At 44.6% G+C, this 25,249-nt stretch overlaps 1 protein-coding gene across 2 annotated transcripts in view; it reads right to left on the minus strand.

Moving 5' to 3' along the window:
* Positions 1-5,230: 5,230 nt before the first annotated feature.
* alad (aminolevulinate dehydratase) overlaps positions 5,231-25,249 on the minus strand; it is a 42,513-nt gene continuing 22,494 nt past the window's right edge. For both annotated transcript variants that reach the window (XM_041192857.1, XM_041192858.1), the window contains exons 7-12: positions 24,714-24,802; positions 24,047-24,102; positions 20,149-20,236; positions 8,143-8,229; positions 7,359-7,488; positions 5,231-5,861 (exon numbers count right to left, since the gene is read on the minus strand). In XM_041192857.1, coding sequence (XP_041048791.1) covers positions 5,800-5,861; positions 7,359-7,488; positions 8,143-8,229; positions 20,149-20,236; positions 24,047-24,102; positions 24,714-24,802 — 512 coding nt within the window. In that variant the 3' untranslated portion in view covers positions 5,231-5,799. The remainder of the gene's footprint in view (positions 5,862-7,358; positions 7,489-8,142; positions 8,230-20,148; positions 20,237-24,046; positions 24,103-24,713; positions 24,803-25,249) is intronic.

A 25,249-nucleotide genomic window follows, 5' to 3' on the forward strand; every position in this document is an offset into this window, starting at 1 on the left:
ACATGGTTTTGTAAAAGGGAAATCATGTTTAATCAATTTATTGGAGTTCTTTCAAGGAGTCACATGTGGATAAAGGGAACTGGTGGATGTACTGTACTTAGATTTCCAGAAGGCATTTGATAAAGTGCCACATCAAAGGTAATTGCAGAAAATAAAAGCTCATGGTGTAGGGGGCAACAAATTGGCAGGGATAGAAGATTTGTTAGCTCACAGAAAGCAGAATTGGCATAAATGGGTCTTTTTCTGGTTGGCAGGATGTGACGAGTGGTGTGCCACATGGATCAGGGCTAAGGCCTCAACGTTTTACAATTTATGTGAATGATTTAGATTTAGAAGGAATGGTGGCTAAATTTGCTGATGACACAAAGATAAGTAGGAAAGTAAATTGTGAAGAGAATGTAAGGAGGCTACAAAGTGACACAGATAGGTTGTGAGTGGGCAAAGATCTGGCAAATGGAGTATAATGTGGGAAAATGTCAAATTGTTCATTTTGGCAGGAAGAATAAAAAGGAAGCTTATTATCCAAGTGGTGAAAGATTGCAGAGCTCTGAGATTCGGAGGGATCTGGGTGCCCTAGTGCATTAGTCACAAAAGGTTAGTATGCAGACACAGCAGGTAATTAGGAAAGCTAATAGAATGTTATTATTTTTCATGAGGGAATTAATTACAAAAGCAGGGAAGTTATACTTCAGTTATACTGGGCACTGGTGAGATCACATCTGTAGTACTGTGTACAGTACTGGTCTCCTTATTTAAAGAAAGATGTAAATGCATTAGCAGTTCAGAGAAGGTTTACGAGACTAATACCAGGAATGAGTGGGTTATCTTTTGAGGAAAGGGTGGACAGGTTAGGCTGGTATCCACTTGAATTTAGACAAGTAAGAGACAGCTTGATTGAAACATATAAGATCCTGAGTGGTTTTGACGGGGCGGATGTGGAGAGGATGTTTCTTCTTGTGGGAGAATCTAGAACTAGGGGTCATTGTTTAAAAATAAGAGGTCGCTAATTTAAGACAGAGATGAGGAGAATTTTTTTCTCTCAGATTGTTGTGTCTTTGGAACTCGCTTCCTCAAAAGGCGGTGGAAGCAGAGTCTTTGAATATTTTTAAGGCAGAGCTAGATAGATTCTTGATTAACAAGGGGGTGAAAGGTTATTGGGAGTATATGGGGTTGAGGTTACATTCAGATCAACCATGATCTTATTGAATGGCGGAGCCGGCTCGAGGGGCTGAGTGACCTACTGCTCCTAATTTGTGTGTTTGTGGTAGTGAGTTCTACATTCTTAACATTCTGTGGATAAAGAAGTTTCTCCTGAATTCCCTATTGGATTATTAGTGACTATTGTATATTTATGTTCCCCCTCACATAGAAACATCATCTCAAAGTCTCCTCTATTAAACCCTTTCATAATATGAAAGGCATTTTCTGATTATCCCTCAGCTCTCCCTTTTTGAGAAGAGCCCCAACCTGTTCTAGCTTTCATGATAGGTCTCTCATTTCTTGTATCATCCTTGTAGATTTTTTTTTGCACCTTCTCCAGTGCTTCCATATCCCCTTCTTATTATATAGAGACCAGAATTGTGCACAGTACTCTTAAGTGTGGACTAACCAAGGTTCTGGACAAATTTAACAAAATGTCCCTCTTTTAGAAATGAACCCTTGTGCTTTGTTTCCTTTTTATGGCCTTATTAACATGTGTTGCTAATTAGAATGATTTATTTGTAACCCTAGAACCCGCTGTTCCTCTAACTCATTTAGACACTTATTTTCAAGGAAGATGTAGCAGCCTTATTCTTTCTACCTAAATGTATTCACTCACACTTAATTGTATTGAAGTTTATTTGCCAATTACACAGTCATGCTTTCTCAGAATTAACTGCACCACTCCCCCTCTCATCTGTTGCCATCCAGCAATTTTGAAATTGTACTTCCAGTTCCTGATTTCAAGGGAGTTATGTAAATGGTGAACAAGATTGGTCCCAGCGCCAATCCCTGTAGAACCACTTCCCATCTTTTATCAGTTTGAGTAATTATCCTTCACCCCACACTCTTTTCTATTCTACAGATAGCTTGTTGGGGGTTGGTTAGCTCAGTTGGTTAGATGGTTAAGAGTATGGTGAAGAATAACGCCAACAGTATAGGTTCAATTCCCCTATCGGCTGAGTTATTTCTTGGCACCTGTTTCCTCTCCTTACCCCATAATGATATCATGGTATAAACCATAATTGGCAACCCTTGGTCAACAAGGACACTACATAGAGAGAGAGCGCGAGCCAGCTTGCTATCCATTCTGCTACCTGTCTTTAATCTCTGATCTTAGTCATGAGTCTATGCAGTACCTTACCAAAGTCCTTTTGAAAATCCAAATATATTACATGTACTACATTACCCTAGTCTACTCTTTCTATTACAGCTTTAAAGAATTCAATAAGGTTGGTCAAGAATGACCTTCCATTTTGAAATCCATATTTTCAGTTTTTAGATATTTTTCTATTCCTACCTCTGATGTTAAGCTAACTGGTCTATATTACCTGGGTTTGTTCTATCTTCCTATTTATATATAAGAATCACATTCTGGGACTGGGTCTGCCAGTCCTCTGACACTATTCTATTTACACTTTTCTATTGAATTTATACATAATAATACTATTGTTACCTGTTCCCTATTTTTTTTAATATGTGGGGATGCAATCCATCCTAAGGTGTTTATCCTTTCTAGTTTATCAAATATCTTGCCCTTTCTATCTTAAATGTCATTACATCTTTTTTGATGTCTTCTTCTAATGTCATATTCACCCTGTTTAACCTCCAGTAAATACTGATGCAAAATATTCAGTATTTCTGGAAATACTCATCAGTCAGGCAGCATCTGTGGAGAGAGAAACAGAGTTAGTGTTTTAGGTCGATGACTTTTTGGCAGAACTGGAAAATGTTAGAGATGTAACAGGTTTTAAACTCAGAAGCGGAGAAAGTGGGGAGGGGAGGAAGAAAAGGGAAGGTCTGTGACAGGGTTGAAGCAGGAGAGATTATATGATAAAAGCAATGATGGTGCAAGGCAAAAGGGGTAAAACAAAAGATGACTCTCGAGTATCTGATAAATGTCAAAAGCAGAATTGTTACCAGCAACTACTGCAAACGTGCGATCAGTAGTTATAATTTGAAATTGTTGAACTTAATATTCGGTCTGGAAGGCTGTAAAGTGACTAACTGAAAGAGAAGGCACTGTTCCACTAGCTTACATTCAGCTCCATTGGAACAATGTAGGAGGCCAAGGACAGAGAGAGAGAGAGAGAGAGAGTGGGGTTGAGAATTCAAATGACAGGTGACCAGACACTTATGGGAACACTTCTGACTGAATGGAGATATACTGCAAAAATGATGACTCAGTCTGCATTTGGCCTCATCAATCTATAATGCACTCGTACACTAAAATGAAAAATATACAAGTAAATTTATTTCATCTGGAAGGAGCTTTTGGGGCCCAGGAAAGTGGGAAGGGAAGAGGTATAAAAGGATTTCATTCCTCTCCCCTTTTTATCCCACTCCCATATCCATGAAAGACTGAAAGAATGTCGTCATAGCCTCTGCAATTTCCACCATTATTTCCCTTAATAACCTTGGATGCAATCTATTTGGACCAGGTGACTTTTCTGCTTTTGAACCCTGCCAACATTTTAAGTACCTTTTCTCTATCTATTTTTCTCCAATATCTCTACTGCCTTCCTCCTTTACAGTTACATTGGCAGCATCCTCTTCTCTGATGGAGACAGGTGTAAGATACTCATTTAATACAACAGCCATGCCCTATGCCTTCACAAGAATATCTCCTTTTTGGTGCCTTATCGGCCCAGCCTTTCCTTTGACTACCCTTTTATTATTTGTGTTGATAAAATACTTTTGTGTTCCCATTTATGTCCCCATTAATCTGTTCTCATGCACTCTCTTTCCCCTTCTTATTCCCTTTTTATCTCCTCTGTACCTTCTATATTTCTGTACCTCTGCATATTTTCCCTGCCTTTTTGGAAAATTCCTATAAGAACATAAGAAATAAGAGGAGGGGAGTACAGGACCATTCAGCCCCTTGAGCCTGCTCCACTCCTCATTAAGATCTTGGCTAATCTTCTACCTTAACTCCACCTTGCCATCCTATTTCCAGATCTCTTGATTTCCTTAGTGTTGAAAACTCTTATCAATCTCAGCCTTGAATTTACTCAACAACTCAGAATTCTCAGTTAAAGAATTCCAAAAATTCAAAACCCTTTGAGTGAAGAAATTTCTCCACATCCCACCCCTAAATGGCTGACCCCTTATCCTGAGAATAGGTCCCCTAGTTCCAGATTCTTCAGCCAGGGAAGAGTATGGGAGTGCTCAATACTCTCACTGCAGGAACAGCTGGCTCGAAACTCACATTGCAAGAACAAAATTATTGCATCGTTACAGCAGTGAAGAAGGCCTTTTGGTCCATTGAGACCAAGCCAACTCTCTGCATGAGCAACTCAGCTAGTCCCACTCCCTGGGCCTTTCCCTGTAGTTCTGCAAAGGCTCATCCAATTTCTTTTTGAAAACCATGATTGAATCTGACTCTGTCACACTCTCAAGCAGCACATTCTGGATCCTAACCTCTTGCTGCATAAAAAAGGTTTTCCTCATTTCACTTTTGTTCTTTGTGGCAATCACCTGAAATCTGTGTTCTCCAGTTCTCAACCCTTTCTCCAATGGGAACAGTTTCTCTCTATCTACAGTGTCCAAACCCCTCTTGATTTTGAATAGCTCTATCAAGTACCTTTCAACCATCTCTGCTCTAAGGAGAACAATCCCAGCTTCTCCAATCTGTCCATGTAACTGAAGTCTCATCCCTGGAACTATTCTCTATCTTTTCTGCACCCTCTCTAAAGCATTCACATCCTTCCTAAAGTGTGGCCCAGAACTGAACAGTGTATTAAAGTTGAGGCCAAACCAATTTTTTATAAAGATTCATCACAACAGCTGGTTGTAATCTACCTAATCTGGGAGCACATAATAATCATACTGGGTGATAAAACTGGTAAAAATGTTTCCCCCTCCAAATATCCTAATGGACATAAAAAAGTATCCTCCGCACCCCACCCCCAAAGATGAATATCATAAATATAGCTACCGTTTTATGAATAGGTCAGGGAATTACAAGGAAACACAATGAAGCTCAAAAGAAGTGACTCACTCCAACTCTAAGAGGCAGAGTAAACTGCACTTAGTTTCTTAGCTTGTTTTATTAAAACAGAAAATTCTATTGAATTTGCAATTGTTCACAGGGTTTCACATTTCAATTACAAGTAATATAGGTAATGTGTAATAGAATGCATCAAAAGGCACATGTCAGCAACGGTTACAACACAGTACATTAAAATCCCTGTCACATGATTAATTCACAAAGCCTGTCAATTCATTCAGTTTAAGATCCCTGATGCTCTGTGTGCTTTCAAAGCACAACAGATCCTTCACAAAAATCAGATACTTAACAGAAATGCAGTCAATCAACTGTATAATCTTCCAACAGCTCACTTCATTGACTTTCTCACTTTCTCTTCCACTCATACACATTATGCAACTAAATCAGAACGGTGCTAAACACTTCTGTAAAAATCTATTTTTGGTTTAACACGGGAGTTCAGGTTTAAAAGCATGTATTTGGAATAATATTGGCTGTGGTACCTGACATAAACAGGAGAGGGGGAGAGGGTGAACATGAGAAGGGAGGTCTGTGGGAATGGTTATAATTCCCCATAACCCTGTGAATTCTGTGTCCTAGACGAAGTGGCATCAAATGTCCTTCAGCCATTTCAGGATCTGTGGCACATAGTACGTGATGATGATATCAGCACCTATGGGTAGAATAAACACCACACAAGTAAATTATCATTACACTTAAATGAACATTGAACTGGAAAAGAATCACCAGACGGATCCACCAGCCAGTGCACATCTTACTGTGCTTGAGGAGGAATGAGGAATGATGGGATTGTCACTGCAACAGATTACACCAAAACTACCAGAGAATGTCCAGCAGGCGTTATCAATAGAGAACCAGAGCAATTCAGTTAACACATCCATACAACATCCTCAAGAAGGAGCAATCAATGAGAAATTCCCTACAGAACGTCCCGCCCAAGCCAGTCCCCTATAGAATGCCCACCTGAGCCAGTCCCCATAGAATGTCCCACTTGAGCCAGCCTCCTATAGAATGTTTCACCCGAGCCAGTCCCCTACAGGATGTCCCACTGAGAACCTGTAAAAACGTTCCAGGAGGGACTGAGCAATTCTTGTATCCATAACCTACTTGCCTGGCTCCTGAAGATATTTGCAATGTCTCTGAATGTCAGAGTGCACTGGAGCTCATTAACCAGGTGCCAATTTCAAAAGATTTAAGAGAAACAAGAATTAGTCTGAGTTCCTCCCCAGCCACTGTCCACTTATCTCTGCTGGATTGTATATGGCAGCGTACAAGCACATTGTGCACGGGTAGCGTCTCAGTGGTGACGCTCTACATGGTTGAATAGCAGGTTACCATATGTTGTCCAGGTTCTCATCTAAAGAATGATCATTTGGTGAAGGTACTCAAGGGCTGTCACAGCCACTAGACCAAAACCAACAGCAGCCAGTTCCTTTAGCAGAGGGGACAGGACATAGGCTGAGCTATCCATACATCAGCACTGAACAAGAGAAGATTACTGGACAACAGAAAGTCAGACTAATTTTTTCCTGTTTGTTCAGGCACAACTATTGTACAAGAAATACTCTAGGTGGACATTCTATGTGGATTGCCTGAATTTCAAATAAAAACAAACCTAAATTCTCCCTTTTAAAGGGGCACAACTAATTGAAAGCAAAACCACACAAGAGTGGAAACTTTAATATTTTTGTCAGTCTCCACCAAATACTCCATTCACTGCAGTACATACTGGGCACGGAAGGTTTCCAGCATCCCAGCAGACACCACATGCTCCTTCTCCAGAGCAACCTGGACAAAGCAAGGGAAGAGAGGCAGGCAGAGCAACCCCATCTCCCCGCTCCCAATAGGAGTCATGACCAACCTGGACCTATAGATGGCCACCTTGGCCAGCTCTAGAAGCAAAGCCAAAAGGAGGTCCTTTGCCTTTCTCACTCCCTGCCAACTCCCGGACTGGGTGTCCAAAGATCAGGACCATCAAAGGCAACTACAAAATAACTCAGGCTCCATATTCCCCCACCGCCTGTGTTCTTGGGGACTGCACAGAGCTTGCTATGAATTGCAGGGTCTAAGGACACAGCGCTGGAACCTGGTTTCATGCAAGGGATTAACACACTGGTAGGAGTGCTGATTGTTTGGTTAAGAATGTTACCTGCCCTCCTGAAGCTGGTCAGAGCCTCCATGACAGCAGTCCTGAGGTCAAACGCTCCAGCCTGGGCCCCATGCCACAGCATCGCAAACTCTCCTGAGACATGGTAAATTGCCAGCGGATGTGAGGGGTGCTGAAGGGAAAGAGAGAGAGAGAGCTGACCAACTGCTAAACACAAAGCATTCAGTAAATGCAGCAAATCACTAAATTCAGAGAAATCATCTTGACATTCTGATGTATTGCGCACTCTGTATCTCAGCAGCTATACTGAACTTCACTTAACAGTCAGTGACATTGCCTTCAGGGAGAGATGAAGGTAGCAGGAAACTCGGAACATGACTCCAAGTGGCACTTCACCACAACAGGAATACTCCTGCCTTCACTGAGCTAAATATCAAGCCACTCAGAAACCAAATGAAGAGTCTATCTGCTCCAACAGGACCCATGACAACAAGACTCAATGTTCCACAGCCAGGAGAAGAACACTAATGATGATGAGCCCTTCCTCCAGGCAGCCTCCTATTATTCTGTGACTCAGTATCCTCAAGAAGAGACAGGATGAAATTACTGAAGAAAAAGCTCCTCCAGCTCAGGCTGTCAACTGAGGGATGCCAAACCCTATAAACCCAGCCCACCATGAGCTGAGGGGCCCCAAATCCTATAAACAGAAGCCACTATCAGCTAGGTGCTCCCAAAGCCTATAAACTCAGCTTGCTGACTGCACAAAATCAGTCCACCAGTCATCCCTGCCACAGCTAATAGGCAAAGGGAATGTACACAAACTTACTTTGTTTTTCACCTCGCGGACAATGTCCAGGTAAGGCATTCCCGGTTTGACCATCAGCATGTCTGCTCCCTCACGCACATCACGGTCCTGCACCAAGGGAGTAATCAGTTAATTCCAGCAATGCACTGACACAGAGGTAGACTCACACACCAAATGTGCACAATCCGAATAACCAGCCAGAGCCGTAGATTGTTGCTCCCATTCCCAATGACCTTTAACATCATCATGACAGTACTCAACATCAACTGCACTCTATCCTGGAAAGCCCTCAGCTAGCTTAGGCCAGCACATTACACATCCACGTACACAGCCTGGTATATCAATCCTGTTATTTATTTGTTCTTGGGGGAGATCAGGAGATCTTAGCAGGATTGTCATTCCCCATCCCAAGCTGCCCTGAAAGATGTAGGGGGATCTTTGGCAATTGTTTGTACAATGGAATGGTTTGCTCACTTCAGAGGGCATTAAGAGCCACTATGTTGATGGCAGTGAATTTCTTTCATTCACGAACAATGTGATTTCATTTATGCACATTCTTTTTTTCCAGACTTATTGCATTCAATTGCACAACCTGCCATGGTAGAATTTAAAAACGTGGGGCAGAAGTTTGCCCTTGGTGGGCGAGCGGGCCCCACTGGCTCGGCAGTGGGCGGGCAGACTACCCCCGCCGCTGAAACGGGGCCCGCCGCCATTTTGAGCGGGTGGGTTAATTAAAGCCTGCCCAGTGGCCTGTCTGACAGGAAGGGCTATGTGCTTCCTTGTGCAGGGGGGGAGGGAATCCCCAACTGTCAAAGTGCGCTCTTTTGCGCATGCGTGCAAAAGAGCGCACTGCCCCCGAGACAAAGTGCTGTCTCAGGGAGTTTACTGACAGGTAAGAAAAGTCAAAAAATAGAGAAATATTAAAATTATTAACATGTCCCCCTCATGTGACAATGTCACACGAGATGGGACATGTTAATAAGAAACACAAAGTTCATTAAATTTTAAAAAAACAGACATGAAACTTCATCCCGCCAGTGGATGAAGTTTCATGAATAATCTGGAGTCCGCTGGGGCTCCTGGCCTGCCCACCAGCCTTAAGCTTGGACGGGCAGGTTTTTAACAAGGTTAATTAGCAGTCGGCGGGTGGACAGCTGATTTCACTGTCCACCCACCTTCCTGAAGATTTAAATGGACTGGGATGATGTCAGGGGTTCCTCCCGACGTCATTTTCCCCATGGCAAGCGGGCCCCACCCCCAAATCACCGAGGGGAAAATCCTGGCCATGAAGTCCAGGTTGCCATCCTAGAATCATAAGTACTGCAGCAAAATACCTGTCAATATATATATAACTTGACAAAAATACAGAAAACTTGACTTACAATTCACACAGTAACCCTCTCCAGCCACACACTCTGCACACTAAAACTCTCCCCACCCAACACAAACTACCATATCCCTGCAAATATTTTAGAAATTTATTGTAAGGATGCTGGTGCTGCTGACAAGGTTGGCATATATTGCCCAAATTTATTTGCCCTGAGGCGATGGTGATGGTGCCTTGTTCTTGCACCCCTGCATTGTATATGGTGAAGGTGCTCCTCCAACAGTGATAACTTGACGTTGTTGGCACAGACATGACAAGGCTCTTCTCACACCATCTTAGATTTTTTTTTTTAATCATTCATGGGATGTTAGCTTCACGGGCTGGGCCAACATTTATTGCCCATTCCTAGTTGCCCTTGAGAAGGTGGTGGTGAGCTGCCTTCTTGAACCGCTGCAGTCCCTGTGGAGTAGGTACACCCACAGTGCTGTTAGGGAGGGAGTTCCAGGATTTTGACCCAGCGACAGTGAAGGAACGGCGATATATTTCCCAGTCAGGATGGTGAGTGACTTGGTAGGGAACTTCCAGGTGGTGGTGTTCCCATCTATCTGCTGCCCTTGTCCTTCTAGATGGTAGTGTTCGTGGGTTTGGAAGGTGCTGTCTAATGAGGCTTGGTGAATTCCTGCAGTGCATCACTGCTGTCACTGTGCATCAGTGGTGGAGGGAGTGAATGTTTGTGGATATGGTGCCAATCAAGCAGCTTGCTTTCTCCTGGATGGTATCGAATTTCTTGAGTGTTGTGGGCGCTGCACTTATTCAGGAAAATGAGGAGTATTCCATTACACTCCTGCCTTGTGCCTTGTAGATGGTGGCCAGGCTATGGGGAGTCAGGAAGTAAGTTATTCACTGCAGAATTCCTATCCTCTGACCTGCTGTTGTAGACACAGTATTTATATGGCTATTCCAGTTCAGTTTCTGGTCAATGATAACCCCCAGGGTACTGATAGTGGGGGATTCAGTGATGGTAATGCCATTGAAATCATGGGGCAATGGTTAGATTATCTCTGGTTGGAGATGGTCATTGCCTGTTACTTGTGTGGCGCAAAAGTTACTTGCCACTTGTCAGCCCCAAGTCTGGATATTGTCCAGGTCTTGCTGCATTTGGACATGGACTGTTTCAGTATCTGAGGAGTTGTGAATGGTGCTGAACATTGTGCGATCATTAGCGAGCATCCCCACTTTTGACCTTTTCTTGGAAGGAAGGTCATTGATGAAGCAGCTAAGATGGTTGGGCCGAGGACACTACCCTGAGGAATTTCTGCAGTGATGTTCTGGAACTGAGATGACTGTCCTCCAACAACCACAGCCACCTTCCTTTGTGCTAGGTATGACTCCAACCAGGGAAGAGTTTTCCTCCGATTCCCACTGACTTGTTTTGCTAGGGTTCCTTGATGCCAGACTTGGTCAAATGCAGCCTTGATGTCAGGGTAGTCACTCTCATCTTACCTTGGGAGTTCAACTCTTTTGTTCATGTTTGAACAAAGGTGGGAATGAGGTCAGGAGCTGGGTGGCCCTGGCAGAACCCACACTGGGTGTCAGGGAGCAGGTTATTTCTATGCAAGTACTGCATGATAGCACTGTTGATGACCCCTTCCATTATTTTACTAATGATCAAGAGTAGACTGATGGAACGGTAATTGGCTGGGTTAGATTTGTCCTGCTTTTTGTGGACAGGACATAGCTGGGCTATTTTCCACATAGCCAGGTAGATGCCAGTGTTGTAGCTGTACTGGAACAGCTTGGCTAGGGGCAAGTTCTGGAGCACAAGTCTTCAGTACTATTGCCGGAATATTGTCAGGGCCCATTGCCTTGCAGTGTTTAGTGCCGTCAGCCGTTTCTTGAGATCACGTGGAGTGAATCGAATTGGTTGAAGACTGGCATCTGTGATGCTGGGGACCTCCGGAGGAGGAGATGGATCATCCACTTGGCACTTCTGGCTGAAGATTGTAGCAAGTCCTTCAGCCTTATCTTTTGCACTGATGTGCTGGGCTCCCCCATCATTGAGGATGGGGATACTTGTGGAGCCTCCTCCTCCAATGAGTTGCTTAATTGTCCACCACCATTCACGACTGGATGTGGCAGGACTGCAGAATTGTACTCAACCACAATCTGTAACCTATAGCCCTATTAACCTTAGATCTGATCTGCTGGTTATGGGATTGCTTAGCTCTGTCTATCACTTGCTGCTTATGCTGTTTGGCATGCAAGTAGTCCTGTGTTTTAGCTTCACCAGGTTTACACCTCATTTTTAGGTATGCCTGGTTCTGCTTCTGGCATGCCATCCTGCACTCTTCATTGAACCAGGGTTGATCCCCTGGCTTGATGGTAATGGTAGGGTGGGGGATATGCCGGGCTATAGGTTACAGATTGTGGTTGAGTACAATTCTGCTGCTGATGACCCACAGTGCCTCGCGGATGCCCAGTCTTAAGTTGCTAGCTCTGTTTGAAAGCTATCCCATTTAGCATGTTGGCAGTGGCACACAACACGATGGAGGGTATCCTCAATGTGAAGGTAGGACTTCGTCTCCATAACGACGGTGCGGTGGTCACTCCTACCGATACTGTCATGGACAGATGCATCTGCGGCAGACAGTTTGGTGAGGATGAGGTCAAGAATGCTTTTCCCTCTTGTTGGTTCCCTCGCCACCTGCTGCAGACCCAGTCTAGCAACTACATCCTTTAGGACTTGTCCAGCTCAGTCAGTGGCTGTGCTACTGAGCCACTCTTGGTGATGAACATTGAAGTCCCCCACCCAGAGTACATTTTGCACCCTTGCCACCCTCAGTGCTTCCTCCAAGTGGTGTTCAATATGGTGGAGCACTGATTCATCAGCTGAGGCGGGCAGGGGGGCAGTAAGTGGTAATCAGCAGTAGGTTTCCTTGCCCATGTTTGACCTGATGCCATGAGGCTTCATGGGGCCCGGAGTCGATGTTGAGGACTCCTAGGGCAACTCCCTCCAGACTGTATACCACTGTGCCACCACCTCTGCTGGGTCTGTCCTGCTGGTGGGACAGAACATACCCAAGGATGGTGATGGTGTTGTCTGGGATATCGTCTAGTCTGTGAGACAGCTCTCCCAATTTTGGCACTAGCTTCCTGATGTTAGTATGGAGGACTTTGCAGGGTCGACAAGGCTGAGTATGCTATTGTCGTTTCCGGTGCCTAGGTCAATGCTGTGTGGTCCGTCTGGTTTCATTCCTTTTTTTATGACTTTATAGGGGTTTCATACAACTGAGTGATTTGCTAGGCCATCTCAGAGGGACTGAAATTTGAAATCAATGTTAAGTCCGGGAGGCTGTAAAGTGCCTAATCAGAAGATGAGGTGCTGTTCCTCCAGTTTGCGTTGAGCTTCACTAGAACATTGCAGCAGACCAAGGACAGACAGGTGGGCATGAGAGCAGGATGGTGTGTTGAAATGGCAAGCAACAGGAAGGTCTGGGTCACGCCTGAGGACAGACTGGAGGTGTTTAGCAAAGCAGTCACCCAGTCTGCGTTTGGTCTTCCAGATGCAGAGGAGACCACATTGGGAGCAGCGAATGCAGTAGGCTAAATTGAAATAGGTGCAAGTGAAGCACTGCTTCACCTGAAAGGAGGGTTTGGGCCCTTGGACGGTACAGACGGAGAAGGTAAAGGGGCAGGTGTTGCACCTTCTGCGGTTGCATGGGAAGGTGCTGTGGGAAGGGGATGAGGTGTTGGGGGTGATGGAGGAGTGGACCAGGGTGTTCTGGAGGGAATGGTCCCTATGGAATACCGACAGGGGGGTTGAGGGGAAGTTGTGTTTGATGGTGGCATCAATCTGGAGATGGCGGAGGATGACCCTTTGAATGCGGAGGTGATAAGTGAGGATAAGGGGGACCCTATCATGATTCTGGGAGGGAGAGGAAGGTGTGAGTGAGGATGCGCGGGAGATGGGTCAGACACGGTTGAGGGCCTGTCAACCATCACAGGTGGGAAACCTCGGTAAAGGAAGAAGGAAGACATGTCAGAAGCTCCGTTTTGGAAAGTGGCATCATTGGAATAGATGCGACAGAGGCGAAAGTACTGAGAAAATGGGATGGAGTCCTTACAGGAAGCAGGGTGTGAGGAGCTGTAGTTGAGGTAGCTGTGGGAGTCAGTGGGCTTGTAATGAATATTGGTGGACAGTCTATCACCAGAAATTGAGATAGAGACGTCAAAGAAGGGAAGGGAAGTGTTGGAGATGGACCATGTGAAGGCGATAGAGGGGTGGAAATTGGAAGCAAAATTGATAAATTTTTCCAGGTCCAGACGAGTGCATGACGTGGCACCAAAACAGTCTTCGACGTACCGAAAAAAGAGTTGTGGGAGGGGGCCTGAGTAGGACTGGAACAAGGAATGTTCCACGTACCCCATAAAGAGTCAGGCATAACTGGGGCCCATGCGGGTATCCATAGTCACACCTTTTATTTGGAAGAAGTGAGACAAGTTTAAGGAGAAATTGTTCAGTGAGAGAACAAGTTCAGCCAGACGGAGGAGAGTGGTAGTGGATGGGGATGGTTTGGGCTTCTGTTCAAGGAAGAAGCGGAGAGACTTCAGACCATCCTGGTGGGGGATGGAGGAGTAGCGGGATTGGACGTCCATGGTGAAGAGAAGGCATTTAGGGCCAGGGAACTGGAAATTGTTGATATGACGTAGGGCATCAGAGGAATCGCAGATGTAGGTGGGCAGAGACTGGACAAGTGGAGAGTCAAGATAGGAAGAAATGAGTTCCGTGGGGCAGGAACAGGCTGACACAATCGGTCTATTGGGACAGTCCTGTTTGTGGATTTTGGGGAGGAGGTAGAAGCGGGCTGTCTGAGGTTGAGAGACTATGAGGTTGGAAACTGTGGAGAGATCTCCAGAGGAGATAAGATCAGTGACAGTCCTGGAAACAATGGTTTGATTTTCATTGGTGGGTCATGGTCCAGGGGAAGGTAGGAGGAAGTGTCTGCGAGCTGGCGCTCAGCCTTGGCAAGGTAGAGGTCAGTACACCAGACAACAACAGCACCACCCTTGTCAGCAGGTTTGATAATAAAGTCAGGATTGGACCTGAGAGAACGGAGTGCAGCAAGTTCAAAAGGAGACAGGTTAGAGTGGGTGAGAACAGCAGAGAAACTGAGACAGTTCTCAATGAAAAGATTGAGAGCAGGTAAGAGACCAGAGGGAGGGGTCCAGGTGGAGAGGTGAGCACGGAGTCAAAGGCAGCGGAAGAAGAGTTCAGCATCGTGTCGAGCCCGGAATTCATTGAGATGAGAGAGTAAGGGTATGAAACTGAGTCCCTTGCTGAACACTGAACGTCCAGCATCAGAGAGGGGAAGGTCAGGGGGTATGGTGAATACACGGCAAGGGCTGGGATTAGAAGATGGGATGGGTGAGAGGGACAGGAAGGGATGGCGGGTTCTGGATGCCCATCCAGGATCAAAGAAGTATCCAGGATCTATTAAGTATCAAATAATAAGGAATATGGTTTGATTTCCTTTATTAATTGAGACATAGACTAAAAGAGCAAGGAGTTGTTCTGGAAATGAATAAAACACTAGTTAGATCACAGCTGGAGTACTGTGTACAGTTCTGGTCACCTCCAAAGGAAAGATGGGATTGCATAGAGAGGGTACAGAGGAGATTTATGAGGATGTTGCCAGGAATGGAGAATTTTGGTTATGAGGAACAACTGGGTAGGCTGGGGTTGTTTTCTTTGGTACAGAGGGGGATGAGGGGAAACTTAATTGAAGTGTACAAAATTATGAAGTGCCGAGATTGAGTAAATAGGGGCGACCTATTTACCTTAGCGGGGGAGTCAAAAACCAGGGGGCAAAATTTAGAGCATTTGGTACCTTGCTGGGAGTCAGAGCAGACCTATGGGAGATGGTTGGAAGCCAAGGAATGCCTACAAATAAAAAGTGGGGATTGCAGATTGGCCTACCTCGCTGGGAGTCTACACGGACCTGCTGGAGACGGGCGGGAGTTGAGGAGTGCACCATTTCACCTGTTGTGAGGCAGCAGTGGGAAAAAGAGCAACTGTGATGTCACAGGAAACTATAAGTTGATTGGCCAGTAAGTGCTCAGTGTAATGGACAGTGTGTGAATATCGAGTTTAGGACACTGGATTTAAGGTAGATCTATAAATGAAAGGAACTAAAACTTGAAAATTAAAATCAAACTATAAAAATAAAAACAGCAATAAAAATAAAATAATTAAAATAAACATCTAAAACACATACCTGTGTAGTTAAGAAGTATATAACTTTTAGTAGACAGTGGTAGGAGCATTCAATAAGCACAGTAAAATGTAGCATACATAGGAAGAAAGTAATTAAAGTAAATTAACTAAATAACATAAGTTAGAATGACAGGACAGGTGTGATATTGCAGCTGTGGAATGTGGGTACTTTTGGACATCAAATTCTTCCGGGACAAAAACATCTGCAGAGAGTGTAAGCAGCTAGAGGAATTCCAGATCAGCATTATTGATCTGGAAGCCAAACTGCAGATACCGCGCAACATAAGGGAGAGGCAGAAATACCTGGACACGTTGTTCCAGAAGACATTCACATCTCTTAGATTAGGGTTTTCTGTTTTGGTCAGTGGTGAGGGACAGGAGGATGTGACTGTGAGTAAAGCGACAGAGCAGACAGTAGCAGAGAAGCCTCAGATTTTGCAATTGTCAAACAGGTTTGAGATGCTCACAACCTATGTGGACGAAAGTGAGGTCTGCAAGAAGGATGAGCAGTCTGGCCATAGCACCATGGTAGAAAAAGCCGTTCAAGTGGGGAAAGCAAACAGGAAAGTAGTGGTAATAGGGGACAGTACATTAAGGGGAATTGACACTGTTCTCTGCAGCAAAGAGTGAGAACCCAGATGGCTGTATTGCCAGCCCAGTGCCAGGCTTCGGGACATCTGTTCAGGGCTGGAGTAGAACTTGCAGTGGGAGAGGGATGGTTCCAGTTATCGTGGTCCTTGTAGGTACCGATGACATAGGCAGGACAAGGAAAGAGGTTCTGCATAGTCAGTATGAGGAGCTAGGCACCAAATTATGAAGCAGAACCTCAAAGGTAATAATCTCTGGATTATTACCCGAGCCATGTGCAAATTGGCATAGGACAAGTAAAATTAGAGAGATGAATGCATGGCTCAAAGACTAGTGTGGGAGAAGTGGGTTCCGGTTTGTGGGGTACTGGCACCAGTACTGGGGAAAGTGAGGGCTGTATCCTTGGGACAGTCTACACCTGGATCATGCTGGGACCAGTGTTCCAGCGAGCTGCATAACTAGGGAAGTAGAGAGGGCTTTAAACTAAACGTGGGGGATGAGGGATGAAGCTTGGGTAACAAATCAAGGGGTAGAGTCAAAGCAGGAGAGCAAAAAAGCGATATGGGAAATGAGGGTCAGAGAATGGCAAGAAGGGACAGACAGGAAAAAAACCTCAATTCACTAGTAGTCAAAACTAGATGTCACAAAGGTAATAAAAAGACAAAACTGAAGGCTCTGGATCTGAATGTGCTTAGCATCATAACAAAGTAAATTAATTGATTGCGCACAATGAAGTTAATAAATACGATCAGAGAGCAACTACGGAGACATGGCTGCAGAACGACAAGGATTGGGTCCTGAATATATGATATTCAAGAAGAATAGGAAGCTAGGTAAAGGTGGAGGGTAGCAATCAAAGATGGCATTGGTGCAATGGTTAGAGATGACCTTGTTCCAGTAGATCAGGATGTAGAATCAGTTTGGCTGGACATGAGAAATAGGAAGGGGAAAGAAGTCACTAGTGGGAGTGGTCTACAGGCTCCTGAACAGTAACCACAATTTAGGACAAAGTATACAAGAAGGAATATTGACTGCTTGTGATAAAAGTGCGGCAATAATAATGGGTGATTTTAATCTACCTATAAACTGGAAAAATCAGATCGGATTTAGAAGCCTGGATGAGAAGTTCATAGAATGCTTTCGAGATAGTTTCTTAGAGCAGCACATTTTGGAACCAACCAAGTTATATTAGACTTGGTATTGTGTAATGTGACAGGATTAATTAGTCACCTCAGAGTCAAGGTACCCCTAGGGAGCAGCAACCACAATATGATTGAATTTTGTATCCAGTTTGAAAGGGAGAAGAGTAGGTCTAAGACTACTATTTTAAACTTAAATAAGGGAAACTATGTGAGCATGAAAGCTGAGCTAGCTGAAGTGAACTGGAATACTAGGCTAGAGGATAGATTAATAGAGAAGCAGTGGCAGGCACTTAAGGCGATATTCAGAATACTCAGAACAAGTATATTCCTGCTATAAAGAAAAATTCGAAAGGGAGGACCCACCACCTGTGGTTAACTAAAGAAAATAGGGAAAGTATCAAACGTAAGGAAAAAGCATATAACTGTAGAAAGATGAGTAACAGGTCAGATGATTGGTCAGAATATAAAGAACAGCAGAGAATGTCCAAAAAGTTAATCAGGAGAAATAAATTAGAATATAAGGGGAAGCTAGATAGAAATGTAAAAACGGATAGCAAGAATTTCTACAGTATTTAAACAGAAAAAGAGTAAGTAAAGTGAGTGTTGGTCCTTTAGAGAGTGAGAATGGGGAGTTAACAGTAGATAATAAGGAAATGGTGGATGAAATGAACAAATATTTTGCTTCTACCTTCAGTACAGAGGATACAAAAAAACATTTCAGTAATAGGTGTAAATCAGGAGCTGGAAGAGAGGGAGGAACTTGGTGAAATTACAATCACTAGGGAAACATTACTGAGCAAACTGATGGGTGACAAATCTCCGGGTCCTGATGGACTTATCCTAGATGGCTAATGAGGTAATAGACGCGCTGGTGTTAATCTTCCAAGATTCTAGAAAGGTTCCATCAGACTGGAAAGTAACAAATATAACCCTTCTATTCAAGGAGGGAGGCAGAAAACAGGAAACTATACACCAGTTAGCTTGACATCTGTCATGGGGAAGTTGTTAGAATCGATCATTAAGGAGGTTATAGCTGGGCACTTAGAAAAACTCAAGATAATCGGGAAGAGTCAGCATGGTTTTGTGAAAGGGAAATCATGTTTAATCAACTTATTGGAGCTTTTTGAAGGAGAAAGATGCACTGTGGTTAAAGGTGAGCCTGTAGACTTACTGTACTTGGATTTCCAGAAGGCATTTGATAAGATGCCACGTCAAAAGTTATTGCAAAAAATACAAGCCCATGGTGTAGGGGGTAACATATTAGCATGGATAGAGAATTAGCTGCAGAAAACAGAGTATGCATAAATGGGTTTTTGTCTGATTGGTAGGTGTGACGAGTAGAATCCTGCAGGGGTCTGTGCTGGGGCCTCAACTTTTTACGGTTTACATCAATGACTTAGATGAGGGGAGCAATGGTTTAGTAGCTAAATTTGCAGATGACACAAAGATGAGTAGGAAAATATCTTGTGAAGAACACATAAGGAGTTTGCAGACGGATATAGATAGGTTGAGTGAGTGGGCAAAGATCTGGCAAATGGAGTATAACATGGGAAAATGTGAAATTGTTCACTTTGGCAGGTAGAATAAAAAAAGCAGGGTATTACTTAAACAAAGAATGACTGCAGAATTCCGAAGTGCAGAGGGATGTAGGTGTTCTAATGCATGAGTCACAATAAGTTAGTATGTAGGTAGAGCAAGTAATTTAGAAGACCAAAGGAATACTATCCTTTATTACGAGAGGAATTGAACATAAAAGTCAGGATGTTATGTTTCAGTTATACTTCAGAGTATTGGCGAGACCACATCTCGAATACTGTGTGCAGTTTTGGTCTCCTTATTTAACGGAGGATGTAAATACGTTACAGGCAGTTCAGAGGAGGTTTACTAGATTGATATCTCGATTAAATGGGTTGTCTTATGAGGAAAGGTTAGACAGACTGGGCTTGTTTCCACTGGAGTTTGGAAGAGTGAGGGGTGACTTGATTGAAGTATATAAGATCCTGAACAGCCTTGACAAGGTGAACGTGGAAAGGATGTTTCCTTGTGGGTGAGCCCAGAACTAGGGGACACTGTTTTAAAATTAAGGGTCACCCTTGTCGGACAGAGATGAGGGGAAATTTTTTCGCTCAGAGGGTTGTGTGACTTTGGAATTCTCTGCCTCAGAAGGTGGTGGAGGCAGGGTCATTGAATATTTTTAAGGCAGAGGTAGATGGATTCTTGTTAGGCAAGGGAATCAAAGATTATTGGGAGTAGATGGGAATGTGGAACTCAAAACACAAGCAAATCAGCCATGATTTTATTGAATGGTGGAGCAGGCATGAGGTGTCGAATGGCCAACTTCTGTTCCTATTTCTTATGTCTGTATGGTAGTAGAATTAGAGGGGAGACGAGGAAATGTTTTTTACCCAGGGGATGGTAGAGACCTTGAACTCACTGGTTGAAAGGGTGACAGAGGGAGAAACTCTCACCACATTTAAAAAATGCTTGGATCTGTCTACTTGAAGAGCTGTGACCTGGGCTATAGACCAAGTGCAGGAAAGTGGGATCAGACTGAGAAACTCTTCATCAATTAACAATGGGCTGAATGGCCTCCTTCTATGTTATAAATTTTCTATGACTCTGCCCAAGGCATAGGACTCCAACTTCGAAACCCATCTAGTGTGTTGGCTGCTCTAACTACACAGGCAGAGGCTTACCACAGCTCGAATCGCCAGCCCCCTGGCACCTGGCGGCAGTTGATAACACCTCCGATCTCCGAAGGCCGGCTTTGACTGGGCAGCATCACTGATGGCAAAGGACACTGAATTAAACAGGGACTGCAGCAAAGTAATAGGCCATTCAGCCCATCAGGTCAATGCAATGTTTATTGTCTGCAAAAGTTCCCCACTCTTATCACTTCTTCCCATCCTGCCCTCATATCCCTGTATTCCACTGTACTCCTTGTAGGCATCAAGCCAAGCCTTAAAAGTGGGAATGCCAACTGCTTTATGCAGTCCATATAACCGCAGCTTCCATAATCACACGTCCTTTGTGTAAAAAAATTCCTCCCAGATTCATTACTTGATCTCCCATCCTCCCAGACTCGCATTGCTGCACGCATATGCTCATTGAACTAGAGGTCACTGTTTTAAAATTAGGGGTTGCCCTTTTAGACAGAGATGAGGAGAATTCTTTTCTTCTCAGACCCACGCTGCAGTGCACACACCGTTACAGACCCACGCTGCAGCGCACACACCGTTACAGACCCACGCTGCAGCGCACACACCGTTACAGACCCACGCTGCAGCACACACAGCGTTACAGACCCACGCTGCAGCGCACACAGCGTTACAGACCCGCGCTGCAGCGCACACAGCGTTACAGACCCGCGCTGCAGCGCACACAGTGTTACAGACCCACACTGCACTCAGACTGTTACAGATCCATGCTGCAATGCACAGACCTACACAGATCCACACTGCAGCGCACAGGCCTAAACAGACCCACACAGCAGTGCACGGACCTACACAGACCCACACGGCAGTTCACAGACCTACACAGACCCACACTGCAGTGCACAGACCCACACTGCAGCGCAAAGACCTACACGGACCTACACTGCAGTGCAAAGACTGACACACATCCACACTGCAGTGTAAAGACTGACACAGACCCACACTGCAGTGTAAAGACTGACACAGACCCACACTGCAGTGTAAAGACCCACACAAGGCCGCACTACAACACACAGATCTGCAGTGCAGCATAGAGGCCGACACAGATCCAATTGGGCCACACTGCAGCACAAAAACTGACACAGATGCAAGTCCCCTTTTTTGTCCCTAATCAGCCCTACTCTTTCTTTTACCACCCTTTTATTATTTATATGCTTATAGAATTCCTTGGGATTCCCTTTTATGTTAGCTTCCAGTCTCTTTTCATGCTCTCTCCTTGCTCTTCTTATTTGTTTTTTTTCATTTCCCTCAGATCCTTCTGTATTCAGCCTGATCCACCATTGTATTTTCTACCTGACATCTGTCATACGCGCACTTCTTCCTTTTCACCTTCCCCTCTATCTCTCTCATCATCCAGGTGCTCTGGATTTATTTGTCCTCCCTTTCCCCTTCAAGGGAATATACTTTGAATTGCCTGCAATACTTTTCCTTTCAAGTTGGCCCATTGTACAGGAGTTGTCTTTTCTGCCAACATTTGATTCCAACTCACACGAATCAGATGCATTCTCATCCCATCGAAGTTGGCTTTTCACTGATTAATTATCCCTGCCCTGGATTGTTCCTTGCCCTTTTCCATGGCCAACCTAAACCTTATGAAACAATGGTCACTGTCCCTTAAATGCTTTCCCACTGACATTTGATTCACTTGGGCCAACCATTTCTCAGAACCAGGTCCAACAGTGCCTTCCCTCATTGGATTGGAAACATACTGCTGCAGAAAATTATTTTGAACACATTCCAGGGACACTCACTCCTCTTGTCCCTTTGCACTATTCCCATCCCAGTCCATAGTTGTACAATTGAGGTCTCCCAATTTAATTACTCTGTAATTCTTGCATCTCTCTGTAATGTCTTCGTAGATTTGTTTCCCTACATCCCTTCCACTAGTTGGTGGTCTATGTGCTGCACCAATCAATGTTATTGCACCTTTTTCATTCCTTACCTCTAGCCAGAGAGATTCCATCCTTGACTCCTCTGGAACATCGTCTCTCTCCAGCACTGAAATGCCATCTTTAACCAATATTGCCATTCCCCCCATCTCTACTAAACACCTTCTGCCCAGGGATATTAACACTCAGTCCTGCCCTTCTTTGAGCCAGGTCTCTGTTGTAGCAACAATATCATAATTCCATTCGTCAATTTGTGCCTGTAGTTCACCAATCTTATTAACCACATTCTCTGTATTCATATACATGCACATTAATCCTGATTTAGGCATTTTTACTTTCGTCCTTACTCAGACCCTATCTAATGACTTACTATTGCCTACTCTAATTCTATCAAACTCTCCAAGTAGTCTCTTTACCTTGATACTACTTTTTGACATATCCTCCTCATCAGTTAATACTTCTCTACTTCCCACTGCCAGTTCCTCTCCTCTTCACTCTGAATTTCCCCTCCAGTTCCAATCCCCCTGCGAATGTAGTTTAAAGCCTCCCCAACAGCATTAGCAAACCTCCCTGCGAGGACATTAGTCCCAGTCCTGTTACAGTGTAACCCGTCCTTCTTGTACAGGTCTCACCTGCCCCAGAAACGATCCCAATGCCTCAGAAATCTAAAGCCCTCCTACTCCATTTTTCCAGCACGTGTTGAACTGCTCAATCTTCCTATTCTTATGTTCACTCACAAATGGCACTGGGAGTAATCCTGAGATTACTGCTCTTGAGGTCTGACTTTTTAATTCCCTTCCTAACTCCCTAAAATCTGCTTTCAGGACCTCCTCCCTTTTCCTACCTATGGCATTGGTCTCCACGTGGGCCACGACCTCTGGCTGTTCACCCTCCCCCAAAAGAATGTCCTGCAGCCGCTCTGTGACATCCTTGACCACGGCACCAGGGAAGCAATATACCATCCTGGAGTCACGTATAGGGTCGCAGAAATGCCTGTCTGCTCCCTGAACTATGGAATCCCTTTCCATTATAGCACTTCCACTCTTCCTCCTCCCCTCCTGTGCAGCTGAGCCACCCGTGGTGCAACGGATCTGGCTCTTGCTACAGGCCTCTAAGGAACAATCTCGCTCAGCAGCATCCAAAATGGAAAAGCGGGTAGAAAGCAGGATAGCCTCAGGGGACTCCTGCACTATCTGCCTGTTTCTCTTGGATACTCTGGTGGTCTCCTGTTTACTCTCTCCCTTCTTAGCTGCGGTGTGACCACCTCTCTAAACGTGCTGTCCACGTAATCCTCAACCTTGCGGATGCACCACAGTGATTCCAGATGCCGCTAGAATTCCGCAACCCAGAGCTCAGTTTCCTGCAGCTGGTGACACTTCTTGCAGATGTAGTCACCAAGGGCACTTTGTACCTGCAGGATTTCCCACAACCTGCAGGATTCACATTCCACATGGCATTCCAAATCCACGACTGTGATCATCTAGAAGGACAAGGGCAGCAGACACATGGGAATACCATCACCTGGAAGTTCCCCTCCAGGCCACACACATGACTTGGAAATATATCACCGTTCCTTCACATAGCTGGGTCAAAATCCTGGAATTCCCTCCCTAACAGCACTGTGGGTGTACATACAACATATGGACTGCAGCAGCTCCAGAAGGCAGCTCACCACCACCTTCTCAAGGGCATTTAGGGATGGGCAATAAATGCTGGTCCAGCCAGTGACGCCCACATCCCATGAATGAATAAAACCAGACCCGTACTGCAGTGCAAAGACCCACACGGACCCACACTGCAGTGCACAGACCTACACAGACCCACACTGCAATGCACAGACCTACACAGACCCACACTGCAGTGCACAGACCTTCACATACCCACACCAACACACATTGCAGCGCACAGATCCACACCATTCCACTCTGCTACACACAGACCAACACAAGCCTAAACCAAGCCACACTGAGATTTAACATGCTGGAACTCACCGGAAAGGTCCATAGAAACAGGAAGCAAACTTTGCACTATAGCTCATCACTGCAACCTACAAGACAACACATCAAACAACAGTGTTAAAGATCCAATACCATTCACACAGATTTTAACTTTCGACACCCCATTCCCATTGAACACCTGTCCACCCATTCCGAATGACCTCTCCCCCTCATTCCCATCCTCATCTCTTGATCAGGATACTAAATCAAAAACAAACCTTAAGGCCACAGGTTCAATCGTGTCTGTGTTGAGGTGCGTTCTCAGCCGGGGTCACATTGGGGATATTAACACTAGGCTCAGTACCATTGAACGAGGGAAGTGGGCTAATTGGCAAGAATTAGCATCCCTCAGCACCATTGTGTTTTGCAGGGATGAACAATGGGTTCATCAGATTTTCCAGGCCATCATTGCCAAACTGTAAGTTTGAGAATGTTTACTTTATGACATACTGTGAGGCTCTGTGACTTTACCTCAGGAAAAATTATGCTGTTCAGGAGAGGAGATGACAGGTAGATATTGAAGAAATAACATCACAGATCAACGGAAATAAATCCTCATGTTTGGAATTTGCACCTCAACGGAAGAGAAATCCCAAAAGTAGAGATAAGCAATAGTCAACAGCCGAGACTTTGCTCCAGTGCACTCTGAGTACAGCTTTACCTTGTTTCCCAGTTCATTGGAGACGAGAGCCTGTTTTATGGATCCAACTCTGCCATCCATCATATCTGAGGGAGCTACAATGTGACATCCTGAAACAAGACCACATGTAAATTCATAGTCACACACAAGGAGGAACCTTTTCATCTGAGGGGAGACTCAAACAGACAATACAATCCACTGTTAGCATAATTATTAAAAAAACAGGGATAGTGAGGCTGCCTTCAGTAGTCAAAAAGGAATGTGTACACAATTGGAGGATTAGATCTTCATCCAAGTTCAGACAATCAAATTAAAATGTTTTAATAACTGGGCTTCTCTATCCAATGGAACACATGTTGACTTTATTTGGTGTTCATACTGAATGATAGGAATTTGTGCAATGGATTTATGTCCATTGAGAGCTGGACTGAGATTATCCAATCTCATTACACTGATGGCATTCACTGTCCTGTCTGGACAACCCTTGCCTACTTGCCAGCACATTCCATCACCTCCTTATTAGGATTATGAGCCCAGTTCCAAGATGTCAAGGACAA

Source organism: Carcharodon carcharias, chromosome 8 (genome assembly GCF_017639515.1).
Source record: "Carcharodon carcharias isolate sCarCar2 chromosome 8, sCarCar2.pri, whole genome shotgun sequence".
NCBI classification, from domain to species: Eukaryota; Metazoa; Chordata; class Chondrichthyes; order Lamniformes; family Lamnidae; genus Carcharodon; species Carcharodon carcharias.